Raw genomic sequence first — 17,961 nt, forward strand, 5'->3', positions numbered from 1 at the left:
ATCACCAAGGCCTTCCGTCCCCAGATACCCATTTTTTCAGCTTTCCCCATTTTCAGCGCCAGGAGCTTCCGGGAACAACTTATCATTGGTCCCTTCCAACCAGGAGGTTGCACGCAAGGGTGGGCACCTGGGCCTGGAAAAGGGGAGGGGGAGGCAGGGGGGCACCCCATACGGGGGACCTTTCCACACTTACAGCATGTGTGTGTGTGTGTGTTTGTGCTGCTTGCGTGTTTGTTTCTCCTCCCCTTCGCTTGCGAATGGCTCTTGAGGGTGCAGACCTCCCCGAAGAAGGCCAATCCATCTCCCTCTCCCTCACCTTTTTCTCCCCAAATTTTATTTTAAAATAAAGAGAATATATATGTATGTATGTATGTGTATGTATGTGTGTGTGTGTGTGTGTGTGTGTATGTATTATATATATATATATATATATATATATATATATATATATATATACCGTGTTTCTCCAACAATACGGCCTCCACCAATAGGAAGCCCCAGCATGATTTATTGGCATAAAATCAAATTAAGCCCCTCCCCCAAATTAAGGCCCATATTAAACATGCGAAATGGGGGGAATGGCGGGGCTTGCCGTTAGGAAGTACTTTGTTGCATGCCCGGATATGGTGCTGCCTGCGTTGGTGGAGCACTTCATATCGGAGACCTTCCACCACCGTTAATTTCCCTTCTCCTTTGCTGCCGTGGCGTTACAGCAACGCCGCGGCGTTTGGCGCAGCCACGTGCAGCCAGTCAGGGCTCCTCCCTGCAACCGGAGCCCTGAGGAGACATTTGGCTTCAGGCGCTCCTGTGGCCGCCTTCCCTTTTTGCCTTCGATGGTAAAGTGAATTATTTTAAAACCTCCGCTCATCCTATCAGGGCCGTGCGAGCTGAGCAGAGCCGGGAAAGCAAGCCGCGGGTGTTTCCTGGTTCTGCCCAGCCCGTACGGCTCTGCCACGGCCCTGGCGGGATGAGCGGAGGGCCCAGCGGGAGGCACTCGTTGCCTTGGTGACATTCGGGTGCCTCCGCCGCCTCCTCGCCCATCGCAGGTGGCGGCGGCAAGCGGCGGCGCTTCGCTGAGGAAAAAGACAGCGCAGCCACCTTGCTTGCTTTCCCACCTGCCCGCCCCAGATGGCCTCAGGAGCGGCGGCAGTGGCAGCAGGCGCGCACACTCCTGCCGGCGAAGGGAGGAGAGGCGAGGAAAGAAAGGAGTGCGGCAGCAGCGGCTGTCACAGTATCGTCTCATAGCGGGGCAAGGCTGGCAAGCTGAGGTGGCCGCACCAGAGAGCGTCACTGCCGACCCCGTCGTGAGGATAAAGGAGCGGGATAGAGATTCAGTCAGAATCGGCTAGAGAAAAGGGGTCGGCAGCTCCTGAGGCCATCTGGGGCGGGCAGGTGGGAAAGCAAGCAAGGTGGCTGCGCTGTCTTCTTTTCCCTCAGCGAAGCACCGCCGCTTGCCGCCGCCACCGCCACCTGCGATGGGCGAGGAGGCGGCGGAGGCACCGAAATGTCACCAAGGCAATGAGTGCCTCCCGCCGGGCCCTCCGCTCATCCCGCCAGGGCCGTGGCAGAGCCGCGCGCTGGGAGAACCAGGAAACACCCGCGGCTTGCCTGCCACGGCCCTGGAGGCACTTCCTGTCAGCCTCGGCTAGAGAAAAGAGCCAGCCTCTCGGAGCACGCCGGCGTCTTTCCCTCTCTCTCTATGTATGAAAGAGCTCGCCTCGCTCGGAGCGTTGGCGAAGCACACGAGTTTCGCAGTCGGAGAGGGAGGAGGCGGCGGCGAAGGATGCGGCGGCAACGGCAGGATGCTGCAAGTCAGGACCTTGCATTGAAGCAGCCCGGGGGCACGTAGCCACCTCCCTCCAGCCCACCTTGAGGATTTGCCTTTTATTGTTGGTATACTTGGCTTCAGGCGCTCCTGTGGCCGCCCTCCCTTTGCCTTAGAAGGTAAAGTGAATTATTTTAAAAACCTCCGCTCATCCCGCCAGGGCAGCGGCAGAGCCGTACGGGCTGGGCAGAACCAGGAAACACCGCGGCTTGCTTTCCCGGCTCTGCTCAGCTCGCACGGCCCTGATAGGATGAGCGGAGGTTTTTAAATAATTCACTTACCATCGGCAAAGGAAGGAGCCACGGAGCGCCTGAAGCTCAGTATCTCCTCAGGGCTCCGGTTGCAGGGAGGAGCCCTGACTGGCTGCACGTGGCTGCGCCAACGCCGCGGCGTTGCTGTAACGCCACGGCAGCAAGGGAGAAGGGAAATTAACGGTGGCGGAAGGTCTCCCGAACATCAAGCTGTCGCCGCCCGCCCACCCGAGGATGCAAGGGGAAATTAAGTCACCCCCAAAAAGACGTCCTAGCCGTTTTTTTCGGGGTCAAAAAAAAATAAGGCCCAGCCTTATTATGTGAGAAACACGGTATATATATACATACATACATACATACATACATACATATACATACATACCCTGTTTCTCCAACAATACGGCCTCCCCCAATAGGAAGTCCCAGCATGTTTTATAGGCATGAAATGAAATTAAGCCCCTCTCCCCAAATTAAGGCCTATATTAAAACATGCAAAATGGGGGGGAAATGGTGGGGGGGCTTGCCATTAGGAAGTTCTTTTGTGGCACACCCGGATATGGTGTTGCCTGCGTTGACCCGATATGAAGTGCCCCATATATATATATATATATATATATATATATATATATATATATATATTCTTAAGTTCTCGGTACTTACATGTATGGCATTCGGCTTTGTTCGGGTATTTTCCCACGTCATTGTAGTTGTTCTTTTAAAGTTGTAGCAACGTTTCAGCAGAATCTCATCTGCCATCATCAGGCTTCTGTATACAACTACAATGACGTGGGAAAATTTCATCGAAACGTTGCCTAGATACTTCCAATCTTATGCGGGAGAAAACCCGAATAACCAAAGATAGATGGATGGATGGATGGATGGATGGATGGATAGATAGATAGATAGATAGATAGATAGATAGATAGATAGATAGATAGATAGATAGATAGATAGATAGATAGATAGATAGATAGATAGATAGATTATACATACATACATACATACATACATGTATATGTATATATATATATATATATATAAGCAAAATACCCCTCATGCATCATCACAAAATCTCCAGAACCTCTTGGCTTCTAGGGGCTCACTAAGAAAGGGTTTTTTCAAAATGACCATCAGAGCATTTAGTATTTCCTATATTATTATTATTAACACGCTCTGTAGCCCACTTGACCTTCTAGGCCTTCTCAAAAGCCAATATTAACGCCCATCATATAGAAAAGGTTCTCTTTTCACAAATGGGCACCATATATGAGGCCTTCTGAACATCCTCTGGGACAGAGGCAGGGACATCCCTCACTAAGCTAAAAAAAAAACCCAAAAACAATCTTCCAATTGTGACTTAGCAATTTCAACATCAAGCCAAAACATCACAGTGTGTGAATTTTTAATCAGCAAACCTTCTCCTCTTTGAGAAGAGAAGCTCTGAAGCTTTCGTAAATATCCCAGAGACACGTTAATCTGTCAAGCTTTTAGACATTACAAGTGGTGAAAAGCATTAAAAAACAATCCTAGCGGAGACTAAAAACTTATCTTTTCTTATCTCAAGCCGAGCAGAACATCAAAACTATCTGCTTTGGACCTTGAGCCCAACTTACAGGAAATCAGTCTTAGGGACAACTTCTCTCAACTTTTGGAGATTTCTCACCCTTTCCTGTCAAGCTGGCTCTTATCTCTGGCATTTCCTATTTTTCTTTGCAGAGCATGCCTTTCATTGGCTAGATTGGTTTATAAAATGCTAAAGCAATGCCAAAGCTTCAACACAGTCATCTCCTTTACTGCTTGAAGAATGGCTTCCAGAGGGAAGCGGTATCTCGGGGAATACAATATGCATTTCTCACGTCTTCAGATCAAATCTACTCATTGATTTTGTGTCAAGGATGAGAGCAAGAATTGTGTGTGCACAGGTGGTATTCAGCCAGTTCTGACCAGTAGAGGAAATTTGGAGTAGTTTGGAGAACCGGCAAATGCCACCTCTGACTGGCCCCGCCAACCCCATCTATTCTCTGCCTCCTCCCGAGTCCCAACTGATCGGTTTTGGGTCTTCTTTGGTTGCCCTGCAAAGGGAGAACGGAGCTGGAAAGCAGGTTGGTGGGGTGGGGAGGGAATGGAGATTTTGCAGTAACCTTCCCCTGCCACGCCCACCAAGCCACGCCCACAGAACCGGTAGTAAAAAAGATGTTGAATCCCACCACTCGTTGTGTAAGAGTTTGATCGATGGGAAGGTAGCTGTGTCCAGTAGGGCCTAGTGAAAAGAGGAATGGTCAATCTTTGGGTTGTCAGGGATTTCAGACCAAAGTGAGGGGCAGGTCAGAGGTCAGCTGTTAGTGGTCTGTCATTTCATGCTGGCTCCACCAGGGGGTTACGACTCAACCGATGTTACGACCGGTTCAGTCAGAATGCGTTTTTTGCTGCGCGCGCATGTAAAATAATTGCAAAAAACATCAGCTGTGCTGCCCGGACAGCTGACAAGCGCTGTGCAGTGTTAGAAACTCCTCTTCTTTCCTGCTTTTTCAAACTCAGCTGTGCCATGCAAAGCAACTGAGGTTGAAAAAGCAGGAAATAAAGGACCGCCAAGAGCCCGGGCAGATGGGTGAGCCAAACAAGACGACCAAAAAGGTGGTCGCACCGAACTGGTTTGGTGTCTGCTGCTCTTCAGAGCTACCGGTTCTATAGAACCGGGCCGAACCGGTAGCATCCCACCCCTTGGCTCCACTTAGGGAACCCTGAGAATTGAAGTCCACCCATCTTAACGTTCACAAGATGAAGAAGCAATGGTTTTTTGGGGGTGGAACAAGAGTCTCCAAGCTTGGCAACTTTTAAGACTTGTGGACTTCAATTCCCAGCATTCCTGGCTGGGGAATTCTGGGAATTGAAGTCCACACGTCTTAAAAGTTGCCAAGCTTGGAGACTCCTCGTGTAGAACATACCGTTGGATACTGGGCAAAAGAAACAACGACATGGAATACAATTAGTTGGTGCTTCCTTAGGTTTGCCTTGAATTAAAAAGCCGTGAAGGTTAAAGGGGCCCAAGTCTAAAATCCTGATGGAAAATACCTTCTTTCGTGGAAGGAAATGAGGAGCTCTCAATGGTCCGTAGAAGTGGTTCAAGCTAGGACAGTGGTGGCTAACCTTTTTGGACTCCTGTGCCAAAAATGGCGCGTGCACTTGTGTGCCGCGCGCTCGCATGCCAGTACCCAGAAGGCACTGTGCGTGGCCCTCCATGCCCCCTGCGCATGCATGCGCGATTCCCGCCCCCTTACTTGCACTACGCCTCCCAACTGATTTTCAGCCCGTTTGAGGCCTTTTTTGGCTTGCCAGAGACTTGAGGGAAGCCTCTGCAGGCCGAAAAATGGGCCCGTTTCATCACTTCCAGTACCTCCAGAAATGCAGGAAGTGATGAAATGGGCCTATTTTTCAACCTGCAAAGCCTGCAGAGGCTTCCCTCAAGCCTCTGGCAGGCCAAAAAAGGCCTGGAAATCAGCTGGGAGGCGCGTGCATGCGCAGTGAGGTAAGTTTGCTTGAGGCTCACGTGCCCACACAAATGGCTCTGCGTGCCACTGCTGCCATAGGTTCGCCATCACGGACCTAGGAGGCCTCCTGCTAACCTGTTGTCTTTTTTTATTCTTTCTTTCTCTTCCCTCCGTCTTGTCGTTCAGGGACACCCATCAATCGCATCCCGATCATGGCCAAGCAGATCCTCGACCTCTATATGCTCTACAAGCTGGTGACTGAGAAAGGAGGCTTGGTGGAGATCATCAACAAGAAGATCTGGAGGGAGATCACCAAAGGCCTTAACCTCCCCACCTCCATCACCAGTGCAGCATTCACACTTCGCACCCAGTAGGTCCTGGCAGGGCCGGGGATGATGGGCATTACAGGAAGACGAGTCAGATGCCTTCGGTCCCTTGGTGTCTGGGAGTTGAAGTTCACGAGTCTTAAAGTTGCCACACCACTGCCCTAAAGTTTTTCTGTACTGCTTGCTTCAATGTAGCATCTGACCTGATTGTCTTCAGCCCAGGATATTAAAAGCTCTAGAGCAGGGGTGTCATGCCCCTGTCGGAGTCTGATTCCGAGGGGGAGGCCGAGCAGCTGACAGGGAGTGGGAGTGTGGCTCCATTGGCTGTAGAGGAAACTGGAGAAGGGCATAGTCCAGCTGGGCAGAGCAGGGGAGAGGTAGAGCAAGGCAGAGAGAATTCAGAGGAAGACCCAGGCCCAACCTCTCTTCATCCTAGGGCACGCAGGGAGGAACGGAGAAGGGAGCAACGTGAGTTGCGTGGCTTACGGGGAAGGAAACGGCCCTGATTCCCTTTATTAGCTGCAGCTGGGAACACAGTGTTTAAAAAGGGAAGCTGCGCGCAGCGAGTTGTTGGGAGCAAACATGACTTTATCTGGTATCGTCCTGGTGTATCAGAACTTGGGAGCCCATTTTTGCTGGCAGAGCGCTCGGGCCAATCCTTCACTGTTTTCAGAGCGGTCCCATGGGCCAGATCTAAGTATCCCATGGGCCAGATCTGGCCCACAGGTCTTGAGTTTGACACCTGCTCTAAAGAATAGGTGAGTTCACCCCATCTTGGCTGTGTCTCTCGAACGTGGCAACCTTAAGACGGGTGGACTTCAACTCCCAGAATTCCCCAGGCAGCATGGGGAGAAACACTGCATCTTGGTAAGCCTAAGGTTGCCGTGCAGGACCAGAAGGCCTTCCCAGCATTCCTGAGTGACAGGAATTTCCTTCGGAAATAGGTAGATCTGCTATGCTTTTGTGTTGTTGAAGGTCTCTATTGTAGCAACCCTCTCCTGCAAATGAGGCTTCAGCCCTCAACCCATCATGCCAAAAATTGGCCTACATCTTTGGCCAACTGAAGTTGCTCACTTCCACGCTACGCAATCCTGTTTTTTTGTCTGTGGCCACATAACAGGGGGAAGAAACCCAGCAGTTGGGTTTGTGGATCATGGCTTATTTCTTAGGCCAGTCCTCATTCTACAGTGGCTTATTATCAGGTGTGAAGAATCAGATTGAATCAGGAAGTTGTTTCGGCCAAGCTAATGTATCGCTCGTGCTATACCCAAAAATCTATAGTCAATCAAATTGACATCAGATAAGAGCTGATTGAAATCAAGAGGGATTAAATTTAGACCATTTGCCACAACGTAATGATTCCAGGTTGATTCCTCTCTTGACTCCCCCACCCCCAGGCTCTGCCTCTCCTTGTCCTGCACCTAGCAAGATGCGTTGCCCCTTCGTCTCCTTCTCTTGCACTCCTGACCCAGCTGAGCCTCTTCTCTTCCTCTCCCCAGGTATATGAAGTACCTCTATGCCTACGAATGTGAGAAGAAGTCCTTAAGCTCGCCGGCTGAGCTGCAGGCCGCCATCGACGGCAACCGGCGGGAAGGCCGGCGGCCCAGTTACAGCTCCCCCTTGTTCAGCTTCTCCCCCGCGACCCCGGGACCGCCTACGCTCCTTTGTCCCCCCAAGATCCGCTTCCCCCTTGTTAGCCTTACCCCCAGCAGCACAACTAGCAACCCACACCTGTCTTCAGCAGGCCCTCTCAGGAAAGGTCAGCCAGATAAGAGTTATTATAACTATTATTGTTGTTATTGTCATTATTGTCACTTTTGCTGTTGTTATTATCTCTTTTATTCATTAAACAAGAAATTCAGTCAACTGAACGTTTAAAAATATATCACAAATTATTATTCTCTTTTATTCATTAAACATGAAATTCAGTCAACTGAATGTTTAAAAATGTATCACAAATTATTATTATAATCTCTTTTATTCATTAAACATGAAATTCCGTCAACTGAACATTTAAAAATGTATCACAAATATCATTGACTGGTGCTGATGGTTGATACTGGTTGCTGCCAGCATCCTAGGTATCGACTAAGTATCTTCTTAAAATGTATGATTTGTTGTTGTTGTTGTTGTTATTATTATTATTATTATTATTATTGTTATTATTATTATTGTTATTATTATTATTATTATTATTATTATTATTATTATTATTATTATTATTATTATCTTAAGACTATTAAGCACCTAACCTGTCTTGGTTGATTCTTTAAAAAGAAAACCAAGCAAGGCTGCATCATTGCATCCGATTGGGGTTAATCCAGGATTTTAGGGCAGGTGGGAGGATGCTAAATGGAGAGTCATAAAGCTTTAAGAAACTGCAGTGGGAAATACAGTAGATTTTGAATGCCTGGCCAAAAAATCTCTTAATTGTTCTGTGTGTAGTTATTGGGAGTCTATCCTTGTTGGGCATCCCTGCATATCTCTCTTTTGGGGTTTACTCTAAAGTAGGAGTGTCCAACCTTGGCAACTTGAAGCCTGGCGGACTTCAACTCCCAGAATTCCCCAGCCAGCTTTGCTGGCTGGGGATTCTGGGAGTTGAAGTCCGCCAGGCTTCAAGTTGTCACGGTTGGACACCCCTGCTCTAAAGCAAAGGCGTCCAACTGTGGCGACTTGTAGACTTGTAAACTCCCAGAATTCCATTCTGGCTGGGGAATTCTGGGCGTTGAAGTCCACAAATGGGCAGAAAGTGCCACTTTTAGAGACTTCCTATTGGGCCTCCCCGTCCTAAGTCCTCAGCTGTCTCCATGACTGCTTTTGCTGTCCACGTCAGGCCCATCTTTATATAACCGAAGATAAAGTATGGCTTGTTGTTTTCATGGTTCCTTGTTCCTTGAGGGAGCCGAGCTGCTCCTCCCCAGAAGGAAGACCTTCTGGGAGGTCCTGAGAAATCCCCTCCCTGCTGCAGGTGATGGCCTGGCTTTGACCACCTCCGCGCCAAATCGCCTCGCCGTGCCCGTGAGCTTGGCCAACCAGCAGGCCACGGTAGCTGTGGCAGCAGCTACCAGAACGGCCACCTTGGAACAGTTGAAGGAACGGCTGGAGTCCGGAGAGCCGGCGGAGAAGATGGCGCGGATGACGGAGGAAGAACAGCGCTTCGTCCAGCAGGCCTTTCAGAGGAACCTCTTCAGCATGGCCCGACAGCTGCCCATGAAGATTAAGATCAATGGCCGAGGTGAGCCCACGGCGGTCTCCGATCCCCTCCCTCGCTGGCGCCAATCCAGGGTCGGCCCCCAATGGAGTCTCCGCTCCATTTCATCCTAGCAATCCAAAATAGCACTTAGACTTACATACCGCTTCCCGGAGCTTTACAACCCTCTCAAAGTGGGTTTCCAGAGTCAGCCTGTTGCCCCCCAACAATCCGGGTCCTCGTTTTACCCACCTCGGAAGGAGGGAAGGCTGAGTCTACCTCGATCCAGTTAGGATCGAACTGCTGGCTATGGGCAGGGTTAGGCCTGCAATACTGCATTCTAACCACAGAGAGGAGGGGAGGGGAAGGGAAGGGAACAATTGAGGCCCTCATTTCACCCACCTCAGAAGGATGGAAGGCTAAGTCAACCTCGAGCCGGTCAGGATTGAACTCCTGGAGTAAGCAATGAGTTGGAAGGGAAGAGAGCAAGGACAAACTTTTTATAAGTTACAAGTCTCAATTAGTTTTTCTGCTTTTCTCTCTCTCTCTCTCTCTCTCCCTTTCTCTCTCTCTCTCTCCCTTTCTCTCTCTCTCTCTCCCTTTCTCTCTCTCTCTCTCTCTCTCTCTTTCTCTCTCTCTCTCCCTTTCTCTCTCTCCCTTTCTCTCTCTCTCTCTCTCTCTCTCTCTCTCTCTCTCTCTCTCTCTCTCCTCTCTCTCTCTCTCTCTCCCTCTCTCTCTCTCTCTCTCCTCTCTCTCTCTCTCTCTCTCTCTCTCCTTTCTCTCTCTCTCTCTCCTCTCCTTCTCTCTTCTCTCTCTCTCTCTCTCTCTCTCCCTCTCTCTCCTTCTCTGTCTGTCTCTCTCTCTCTCTCTCCTCTTCAGAAGATAAATCAGATCCAGCAGCAGCAGCGGCATTAAACTGGACCCCTTCTGGCTTCGGCAGCATCAATATGTCAGTGGAAATCAACGGCACAATCTATGCTGGTGAGAGCATGTGGAAGTAAGCCCAGGGGTTGAAAACAGAGGTGTGGGCATCCCCAAACCACCTCTTTGGGGTTGACAGTTGCCATCTGTCTCACCCTTATTCCCAGCACGAAGGGGGCTTCCAGACCAGGGATGATCCCCTCTGGGCATAGAGGCACGGAAGGGTTTCCTTCTGGAAGATTCCGTTTCTCCTTTCCACCACTCAGGTCTTGTTGGGAGCATTGACAAGCTGGTCCATCTACCACAATGTTTTTCTTCAACCGTGGCAACTTTTAAGACGGGTGGACTTCCACTCCCAGAATTCCCCAGCCAGCCAGTTGAAGTCCCTACACCTTAAAGTTGACAAGATTGAGAGAAACATGGAGTTACTAGCTCCATTAGTGACTGGTCTCATCTAGCTACGCTCAGTGAGATAGTTCTGCCAGGCGTAGGGTTGTCCACCTTTGCTTGGTGTCTCAACTGGCAAAGGAACTTTCCACCCGTCTGATCCTGAATCCTTTTGACTAGGAACTGGGGTTGAGGTTTTGGACAATCCATAGCACCCCTTCTCTCTCCCACTGAGTTTACAAACACCATCAGTGACTCCCGAAGAACCTGGATGAGGAACACCTGGACAACGGGCAGGTCCTCCTTCGGTTAGCGGCTGGCTGTTGGTGGGAGTCCAGGAGAAAAAGGCAACTGGGCTTCCTTCCTTGTTTGTTTTTCTCCTTGTAAACATTTTGCTTCTCACCCAAGAAGCTTCTTCAGTTGCCAAGATAGAGAAGAAAAAAAGTGCTGGCGCCGCCATCTTGTTTTGATGAAAAGTGCTTCCGGTGAGCTTTCTACCCAGAAAAGCTCACCGGAAGCACTTTTTCATCAAAACAAGATGGCGGCGCCCAGCAAGCCAGCGGCCCGGTAGGACTTGTTCCACGGACCGGTCCCGGTCCGCGGACCGGTGGTTGGGGACCCCTGCACTAACTCTTCCTCCTCTCTTCCCAACCCGACAGGCGTCCTCTTTGCCCAAAAGCCCGTCGTCCACCTCCTGGCCGGCTCCAACACCCAGAGCACCAGCGGCGGGGCAAGCAGCAGCTCTCCCAGCCCCACCTCCTCCAGGGGCACCCCCAGCGCCGAGCCCTCCACCAGCTGGTCTCTCTGAGGGTCCCGGTGGGGCTCGCTGTCCGGTCTCGCGCAGCTCCTCTGTCCGGAGGAGAAGTTCTCTGTCCTTTCCCCTCCTCCTGCCCCAGGCCAGCTGGCGAAGAGGAGCCCCCACACCGTCTCTTGTGATGGACCTCGCTAGCTTTTTAAGCCTTTTTATTTTTTATTTTCAGGTCTTGCTGTGTCCTCAGTGAAGATGGGGGAGGGAGGGGAAGGGGAAGGGGACACGGGGCGTGTTTCAATCAGGGATTCTCTGGAGAGGCGAAGCGTTTTTTTGTTTTGTTTTTGTAGATGACTGACCATGGCCAGGGTCAGGGCTTGCAAAAGGCCCTGTCCAAAAAATACCTGTTTGTTTGTTTTTTCCCCCAACCTTGGAAGCCTAAAAGGGGTGGAGGGATCGCTTTCGTGCTCTTTCTTTCTTTCTTTCTTTCTTTCTTTCTTTCTTTCTTTCTTTCTTTCTTTCTTTCTTTCTTTCTTTCTTCTTTCTTTCTTTCTTTCTTTCTTTCTTTCTTTCTTTCTTTCTTTCTTCTTTCTCTCTCTCTCTCTCTCTCTCTCTCTTTCTCTTTCTCTTTCTCTTTCTCTTTCTCTTTCTTTCTTCCCCCTTTCCAAATGCGACTGCCGTGTGTTGACAATCCTCCCCACCCCACTATACCCCAAGGCAGGAGAAAAATGTCTCAGTCCCCCTCTTCTCACCCTGGCTTGGCTTCCTTATGGCGGCCCACCTCCCCCCTTTCATCCTTCCATCTCTCAGGCCCCCTGCCCTTCCCTGACTTTTGTTTGAAGAATGAGTGCGGCCCTCCATTTGCAACCATGAAATCCCAGATAAATCGTAGCCATCTCCTTCAGGAACCGAGATGCAGCAGAGAAAGGCATTTTTTCCTCGGCCTGTTTCTGGAACCGCCTCCAGCTTTACCTGGCGGTAGAAGGTCTCGCACACCTGCCAAAGATGCTGGGCGGTTTGTTTGTTTTTGGGGGGCTTCGTCCTTTCTGTTTTCGGACCCGAGCGGAGGAATAAATGGGAAGGAAAGTCCCGCTGATCGAAAAATAGCAGCAAAGGCAGAAACAGAGTTTGGGTCAACACGAGGTTTTGCTTTGAGCGAAGGCGGTGGGTGCCTAGAGAGCATCAGTCTTGATGACTTCCTCTGCAAAATCAGGTGCGGGACCCCGTCCGTTTTCTCAAATAAAAAGAGAACGGGCTGTTTTCTGAGCCTTTCTGGCGATAAAATCCCAACTCTGCAGCCTGTGACGTTCTCCTGAAACCAGGATGTGCTGAAAACTTGGTTCTCTTTTTGCTTCCCTCCCCCCCTCGCCAATGAAATCATTTCCCCTCAAATCCAACCAAGATCACCTTGGTTTCTTGATTCGTTGTTTCCCTCAAATCCAACTAAGATTCTCTTGGTTTCTCAGTGGGTTGTTTCCCTCCAATCCAGCTAAGATCATCTTGGTTTCTCGGTGGGTTGTTTCCCTCCAATCCAGCTAAGATCATCTTGGTTTCTCACTGGGTTGTTTCCCTCAAATCCAACCAAGATCACCTTGGTTTCTTGATTCGTTCTTTCCCTCAAGTCCAACTAAGATCATCTTGGTTTCTCGGTGGGTTGTTTCCCTCCAATCCAGCTAAGATCATCTTGGTTTCTCACTGGGTTGTTTCCCTCAAATCCAACCAAGATCACCTTGGTTTCTTGATTCGTTCTTTCCCTCAAGTCCAACTAAGATCATCTTGGTTTCTCAGTGGGTTGTTTCCCTCCAATCCAGCTAAGATCATCTTGGTTTCTCGGTGGGTTGTTTCCCTCAAATCCAACCAAGATCACCTTGGTTTCTTGATTCGTTCTTTCCCTCAAATCCAGCTAAGATTGTCTTGGTTTCTTAGTGGGTTGTTTCCCTCAAATCCAGCTAAGATCCTCTTGGTTTCTTGGTTCGTTGTTTCCCCCAAATCCAACTAAGATCGTCTTGGTTTCTCACTGGGTTGTTTCCCTCAAATCCAACTAAGATCGTCTTGGTTTTTAAATACAGCCGCTTTCCGCTCAGATGAGCAACGTCTCACCTTAAGGGAAAACATCCCACCCTGGTCAAACTCAGTCATCCTACAGAACTGCAACAGCTTCTCCTGAGCAGATGAAATACCTCAACAAAAAAAAAAAATGTACTTATTGCTGTGTTGTTGGGTGGGTTGGGGTTTGTTTTTTTCCCCTGTTTTTTTTTGTTTTTTCCCCCCACCTCTTCTGGAAGGATTTGCGTATGTTAAAAGCTTCTTTTTATATGTCTTGTCGACTGCTTTTTAGTTTGAATTTTATATATTGTAGCACCAAAGAGACACCAAACGAAAGAGGGAGAGAGAGAGAGAGTAAAAGAGGAACAAAACTTTCCCCCTGGCTTGAAGGAATGGAGGTTTTGATATTGGCCCCAACCACTTCGGGCGTGGGAGAGAAGTCGGCATTGGTGGCAGGTTAATTCCTCTTTTTTTTTTTCCTCCTCCTTAACCCCCAAAAGGGCCTTTCCCCCCCACCCCTTCTTCTACAGCAGTGTTTCCTCAACCTTGGCAGCTTTAAGAAGAGTGGACTTCAGCTCCCAGAATTCCACTCCTCTTAAAGTTACTGATTTGAGAAACATTACTCTGCAGCATGGTGCTTTCTAAATGTGCAGGACTTCCAGAATTCCTAACCTGAGACGCGAGTTATAATTCTGATGTATCTGAAGAGCACTCAAAATGGGTCAAGTCGGAGGAATCTGTGATCTCCCAAAGCTTGCTGAGACCCACCCACCCCGCAAACACGGCCAGTAACGAGGGGCTGGATCCCTCCCCATTTCTATTTTAAACAGGTCTTTTAAGGATCTTCCTCCTCCTCCTCCTCCTCCTCTCTTGGCCAACAGGTCTGAGTGGGCAAACATTTTAGCCACGCTGCTCCTCGAAGGAGGAGATGCTCCTAAACAAGCTCCCTGGTTGCCACGTAGCCGTGGGAGGACAAATGAAGAGAAAGCGACAACTTGGGGACAGCCCAGATCTACCCAATGTGGGCCAGATACCTTGCAAAATGCCCGTATCTTGGTCTCCCCTCCCTCCCTCCCTCCCTTTCGCAGCCCTGCCTTATTGGTGGTTGAGTTGTGACTATTCCCACCCCATGTTTTCATCCACCCAAGAAAGAAAAGTTCTTGAAGAGAATCCATAGGTAAGAGTGAATCGGTCTTTGTACGTCAAGTGGTGGACATGCCAAAGGACCTGTATGTCCCCTTTAGCAACCCCTGAGAGGAAAGAGGCCCAGGTTGCAAGAAGGACAGCCCATATTATCTCCTGCCCTGTCAACTGGACCACCAACTGGCCAAGATAAGCTCCGCTCTGGGTCTGATCTGCAACCAGAGTAAGGGACACCTCCTTCGCTGTGCCATCTTTCTCATCGAAAACATTCGACTCCGAAACGTGTACCAATCTGCCTTGGGCCACGTCCAAAAGCCCCTTCCTGCTTCCATTCCAAGGGAAGGCAGGAAGCCCAAAGATTGTGCTCCGATGAGGCCATTTCTTCTACCCATCTTCCTCCAGCCGAAGACTGCGCAGATAGCCAAGCCTCATGGGGAATGGAGTCTTCCGATTAAGGCAGGGCAGGCAGAGAGGCTAAAAAAGGAATTGGCTGTCCAGGATCTGCCAACCTTTCCTGGCCACTTGTGGCTTTTTAAGCAAATGTAGGGATTTTTGATCCTCCGCATTGTTTAAAAGTTTCTCTGGGAGGGTGGCGTGCGTCCCTCTAAGACCGTCCCATCGGTTATATTGCTTAGAAAGCCATCCCGGCCGACCCCCACCTTGTAAAACCGAACCCTTGGCGGCTGTTTGAAGAAAACCCTTGGCCGCCTTTGCAGAAGGAGACATCTCGAAAGCCCATCCCATAATTGTGAGGGCTTCTGCAGGCTGACGAGAGCAGAGAGAGAGGGACAAGGGAATACTTTTGCCAAACACTTGTGGCTTTTTAAACCCTTATTTATTTTTAAGCACGCTTCCCCCTCTCCAGGAGTTTTACCCCCATCCTGGAGCCCTCTTGAGTATCAAAACTTGGCCTTGGAGGTAAAAACTCATTTTTGGGGAAGGGGGGGAGGTAAAAAAAAACGATGGAAGCTTGCAAGCCCATGTAATTTATTTTCCCCCTTCGTCTCAGGAAAATTAACCTCCCACTACTGCTGTCATCTCTTCAATACGTCTCAGCCCCCCCCAATCATCGTGCCTCCCCCAGCCATGCCCAAGTTGGCATCCCTTGCATTTCCCAGGGCTGGTGGAGGGGCGGGCAGCCTTCATTCCTCTTAGCAACGGACGCCGCTAACCGGAATCCAGGCAGGGGAGTGAAAGAGTTTGTTCTTCTTCAGGGTTTTGTTTTTTTGTTTCGGGTGGGAGGGGGTGAGCTAGATTTCGGGAGGGTTTGTAACGATATATATATAAATATATAAATATAAATATATACCTCATTCAGATAAGCTGCGGCATCACACGTTGGCTCTGTTCATTGGGGGGAGGCTCTTATTTTTTGCTCTGCCTGCCGTTTTTTTTTTTATTTGGGACTGAAGACGGGAGCCCCTCGGTTTCAGAGCTGCCCACCGTGGTGGTGGTGGTAGCGTTCCTCTCTTCGGTGGGATTTTGGGGAGGGGTCCGTAAGGCAGCAGCAGAGCACGCCTCATTTGGGTGGGTGGGTGGGTGGGCATTGGGTGGGATTGTTGGAGAGGGAGGGAGCCTTCATCCCTTCCCTTCCCTAACTCGGGATATTAAAAGATTGTATGGCACTCAGGACTTTTCAGTACGACGGGAAGGGTAGGTTGTTTGAAGGGCAGATCCGTGTTTTCAGAGGGTGGCTTCCTTCCCACCCGACCCCTGGCCATCCAAAAAAGGCCTTGTGGCAACTTGGGTGGGCGAATGGGGCGTTGAGGGAGGCCCGGCCCTAAAATTGCCTAAATCATCCCCCTCAAACCTGGAGCCGTTCCTGCTTCCTGGCCGAGGGTCTTCGTTGGGTCCAAGTCCTCGACCCAGAGGTCTCCAAACTTGGCCAACTTTCGAGACTGGTGGACTTCAGCTCCCAGAATTCCTCAGACAGCCTCTTCCCTATGGCCGGCTGGGGAATTCTGGGAGTTGAAGTCCACGGGTCTCAAAAAGTTGGCCAAGTTTGGCAGGTCCCTGCCTCAACCTGTCGAGCCATCGCAGGATCTCTGACCTTGGAAGGCCAGACGGTGAAGCAGGGCTGCCCACAGGGGCTTCCATCCGACGTTTCAAGGGTAATTTACCCCACTTTTCCCTCCCCACTTTTGCCCTTAGTCCAGCAAACGCCCCCCACCCGGTGCTTTTTAGGTAGCCCCAGAAGTCGGATGGATGTGAAGGAGTATGGAGTTGTCCCACTCCACACGCCACCCAGAAGGATCTGCACGCCGAAACCCTACACAGCCCTTTCCAGCTGCTGCTGTTCTTTTTCCTTCCCTTCCCAAGAGGAAGGAAGGAAAAGGAAGGTAGTCAAATCTAAAGATCAGGTCACTACAGCAGCCTTGGAACTAGTTTGTTCTTAACTATTTAAAGAAAGAAAGAAAGAAAAAAAAAAGTGATAGCCTAGATGGTGAAAAACTAAAATACCTCAGATGTTTTCCTTCCAGCAAGTGTCTGTATATGTTGTCGTTGGGTTTATTTTTATTTTTATTTTTCTGTTTTGTTTTGTTTTTGTTTTCTATCTTTAACAAGTTATCTGAATGTTTATATTCCAATAAACTTCTACCTCTTCAGATCATGGCTTGTCGTCGTCCTGTTTCTTTGTCCTACGTATTGGGTGCTCAACTCCCCTGAAAAGGGCGGCAGGGTGCTTTGGATGCATCAAAAGCTTCTTATTGTTAAGATTTATTCATGTATTCATCTTTATTATCAAATAACTTCATAAAACGGCTCTTTTATTTATTTTCTTGAAATGATATCACAGTGTCAGACATCTGCTGGTTTCACTAAAGCCAACACAGGTTTGTGGGCCCCAGTAGAAAGCAGCGGAAGCGATTCCGTGATTCCCTGAAGCCCCTGGGAGGGCGAAAACAGCCTCCCCTGGGCTCCAAAGGCCCTCCGGAGGCTGAAAATGGGTACTTCCGGTTTTTTCCGGAAGGCCCATTTTTCAGCCTCCCGAGGCTGCGGAGGCTTCCCTCAAGCCAAAAAAAAAAGGCCTCAAATGGGCCGAAAATCAGCTGGGAGGCGCACGCATGCGCAGTGCAGGTGATTTTGGCTGGGGCTCGCGTGCCCGCACAAATGGCTCTGCGTGGCACCTGTGGCATGCGTGCCATCACGGCGCTAGAAGGGCTGCAGAATTCTCTTCCTTTTTCAAATCTCTATGGTGAAACCTACCAGGAAATCTCCCTCCTGTCGGACAGCAAATAGCCTTTGTTGGAATCGATGGGGATGTTGGGTTATTGAGTTACGCCCGGGGACATAAACGGCAGCTGGCCGTGTATCTCGAGCATCTTGAGCCCTTGAGATATGGTGAGCCCCAGGACCAATCTTCTCCAAACCCAAGAGAATTTCAACGGGAGAGAAAACTCAAAATTGCAGGAGCCAGACTCTTAATCTGAGGCCCCAGCTGAGCTTCCTGCTCTCCTTGTGTTTATGGTGGCTTCTTATTTTCACATCCTTATCTGCCAATGAGGTAATAGATCTCTCCCCAACAGTATTAGCTTCAAGCAATCTTGTGATTAGCAGAAGCCTTGAGATGGGAACATGCTTATCCTCCACTTGGAGATCCTCCACAGCTAGGCAAAAGATTAAATCCAGCTTTTT

General features: G+C 49.6%; 1 protein-coding gene across 2 annotated transcripts in view; it reads left to right on the forward strand.

Moving 5' to 3' along the window:
• ARID3B (AT-rich interaction domain 3B) overlaps window positions 1–12,420 on the forward strand; it is a 44,703-nt gene extending 32,283 nt beyond the window's left edge. The window contains exons 5-9 of one of the 2 annotated variants that reach the window (XM_087972515.1): window positions 5,751–5,934; window positions 7,390–7,649; window positions 8,859–9,125; window positions 9,960–10,061; window positions 11,048–12,420. In XM_087972515.1, coding sequence (XP_087828641.1) covers window positions 5,751–5,934; window positions 7,390–7,649; window positions 8,859–9,125; window positions 9,960–10,061; window positions 11,048–11,196 — 962 coding nt within the window. In that variant the 3' untranslated portion in view covers window positions 11,197–12,420. The remainder of the gene's footprint in view (window positions 1–5,750; window positions 5,935–7,389; window positions 7,650–8,858; window positions 9,126–9,959; window positions 10,062–11,047) is intronic. The other variant, XM_087972514.1, reaches the window with a different exon arrangement.
• The last annotated feature ends 5,541 nt before the right edge of the window (window positions 12,421–17,961 follow it).

Source organism: Notechis scutatus, chromosome 11 (assembly GCF_049901735.1).
Source record: "Notechis scutatus isolate UNSWTSFEM ecotype Mainland chromosome 11, rNotScu1.2, whole genome shotgun sequence".
NCBI classification, from domain to species: domain Eukaryota; kingdom Metazoa; phylum Chordata; class Lepidosauria; order Squamata; family Elapidae; genus Notechis; species Notechis scutatus.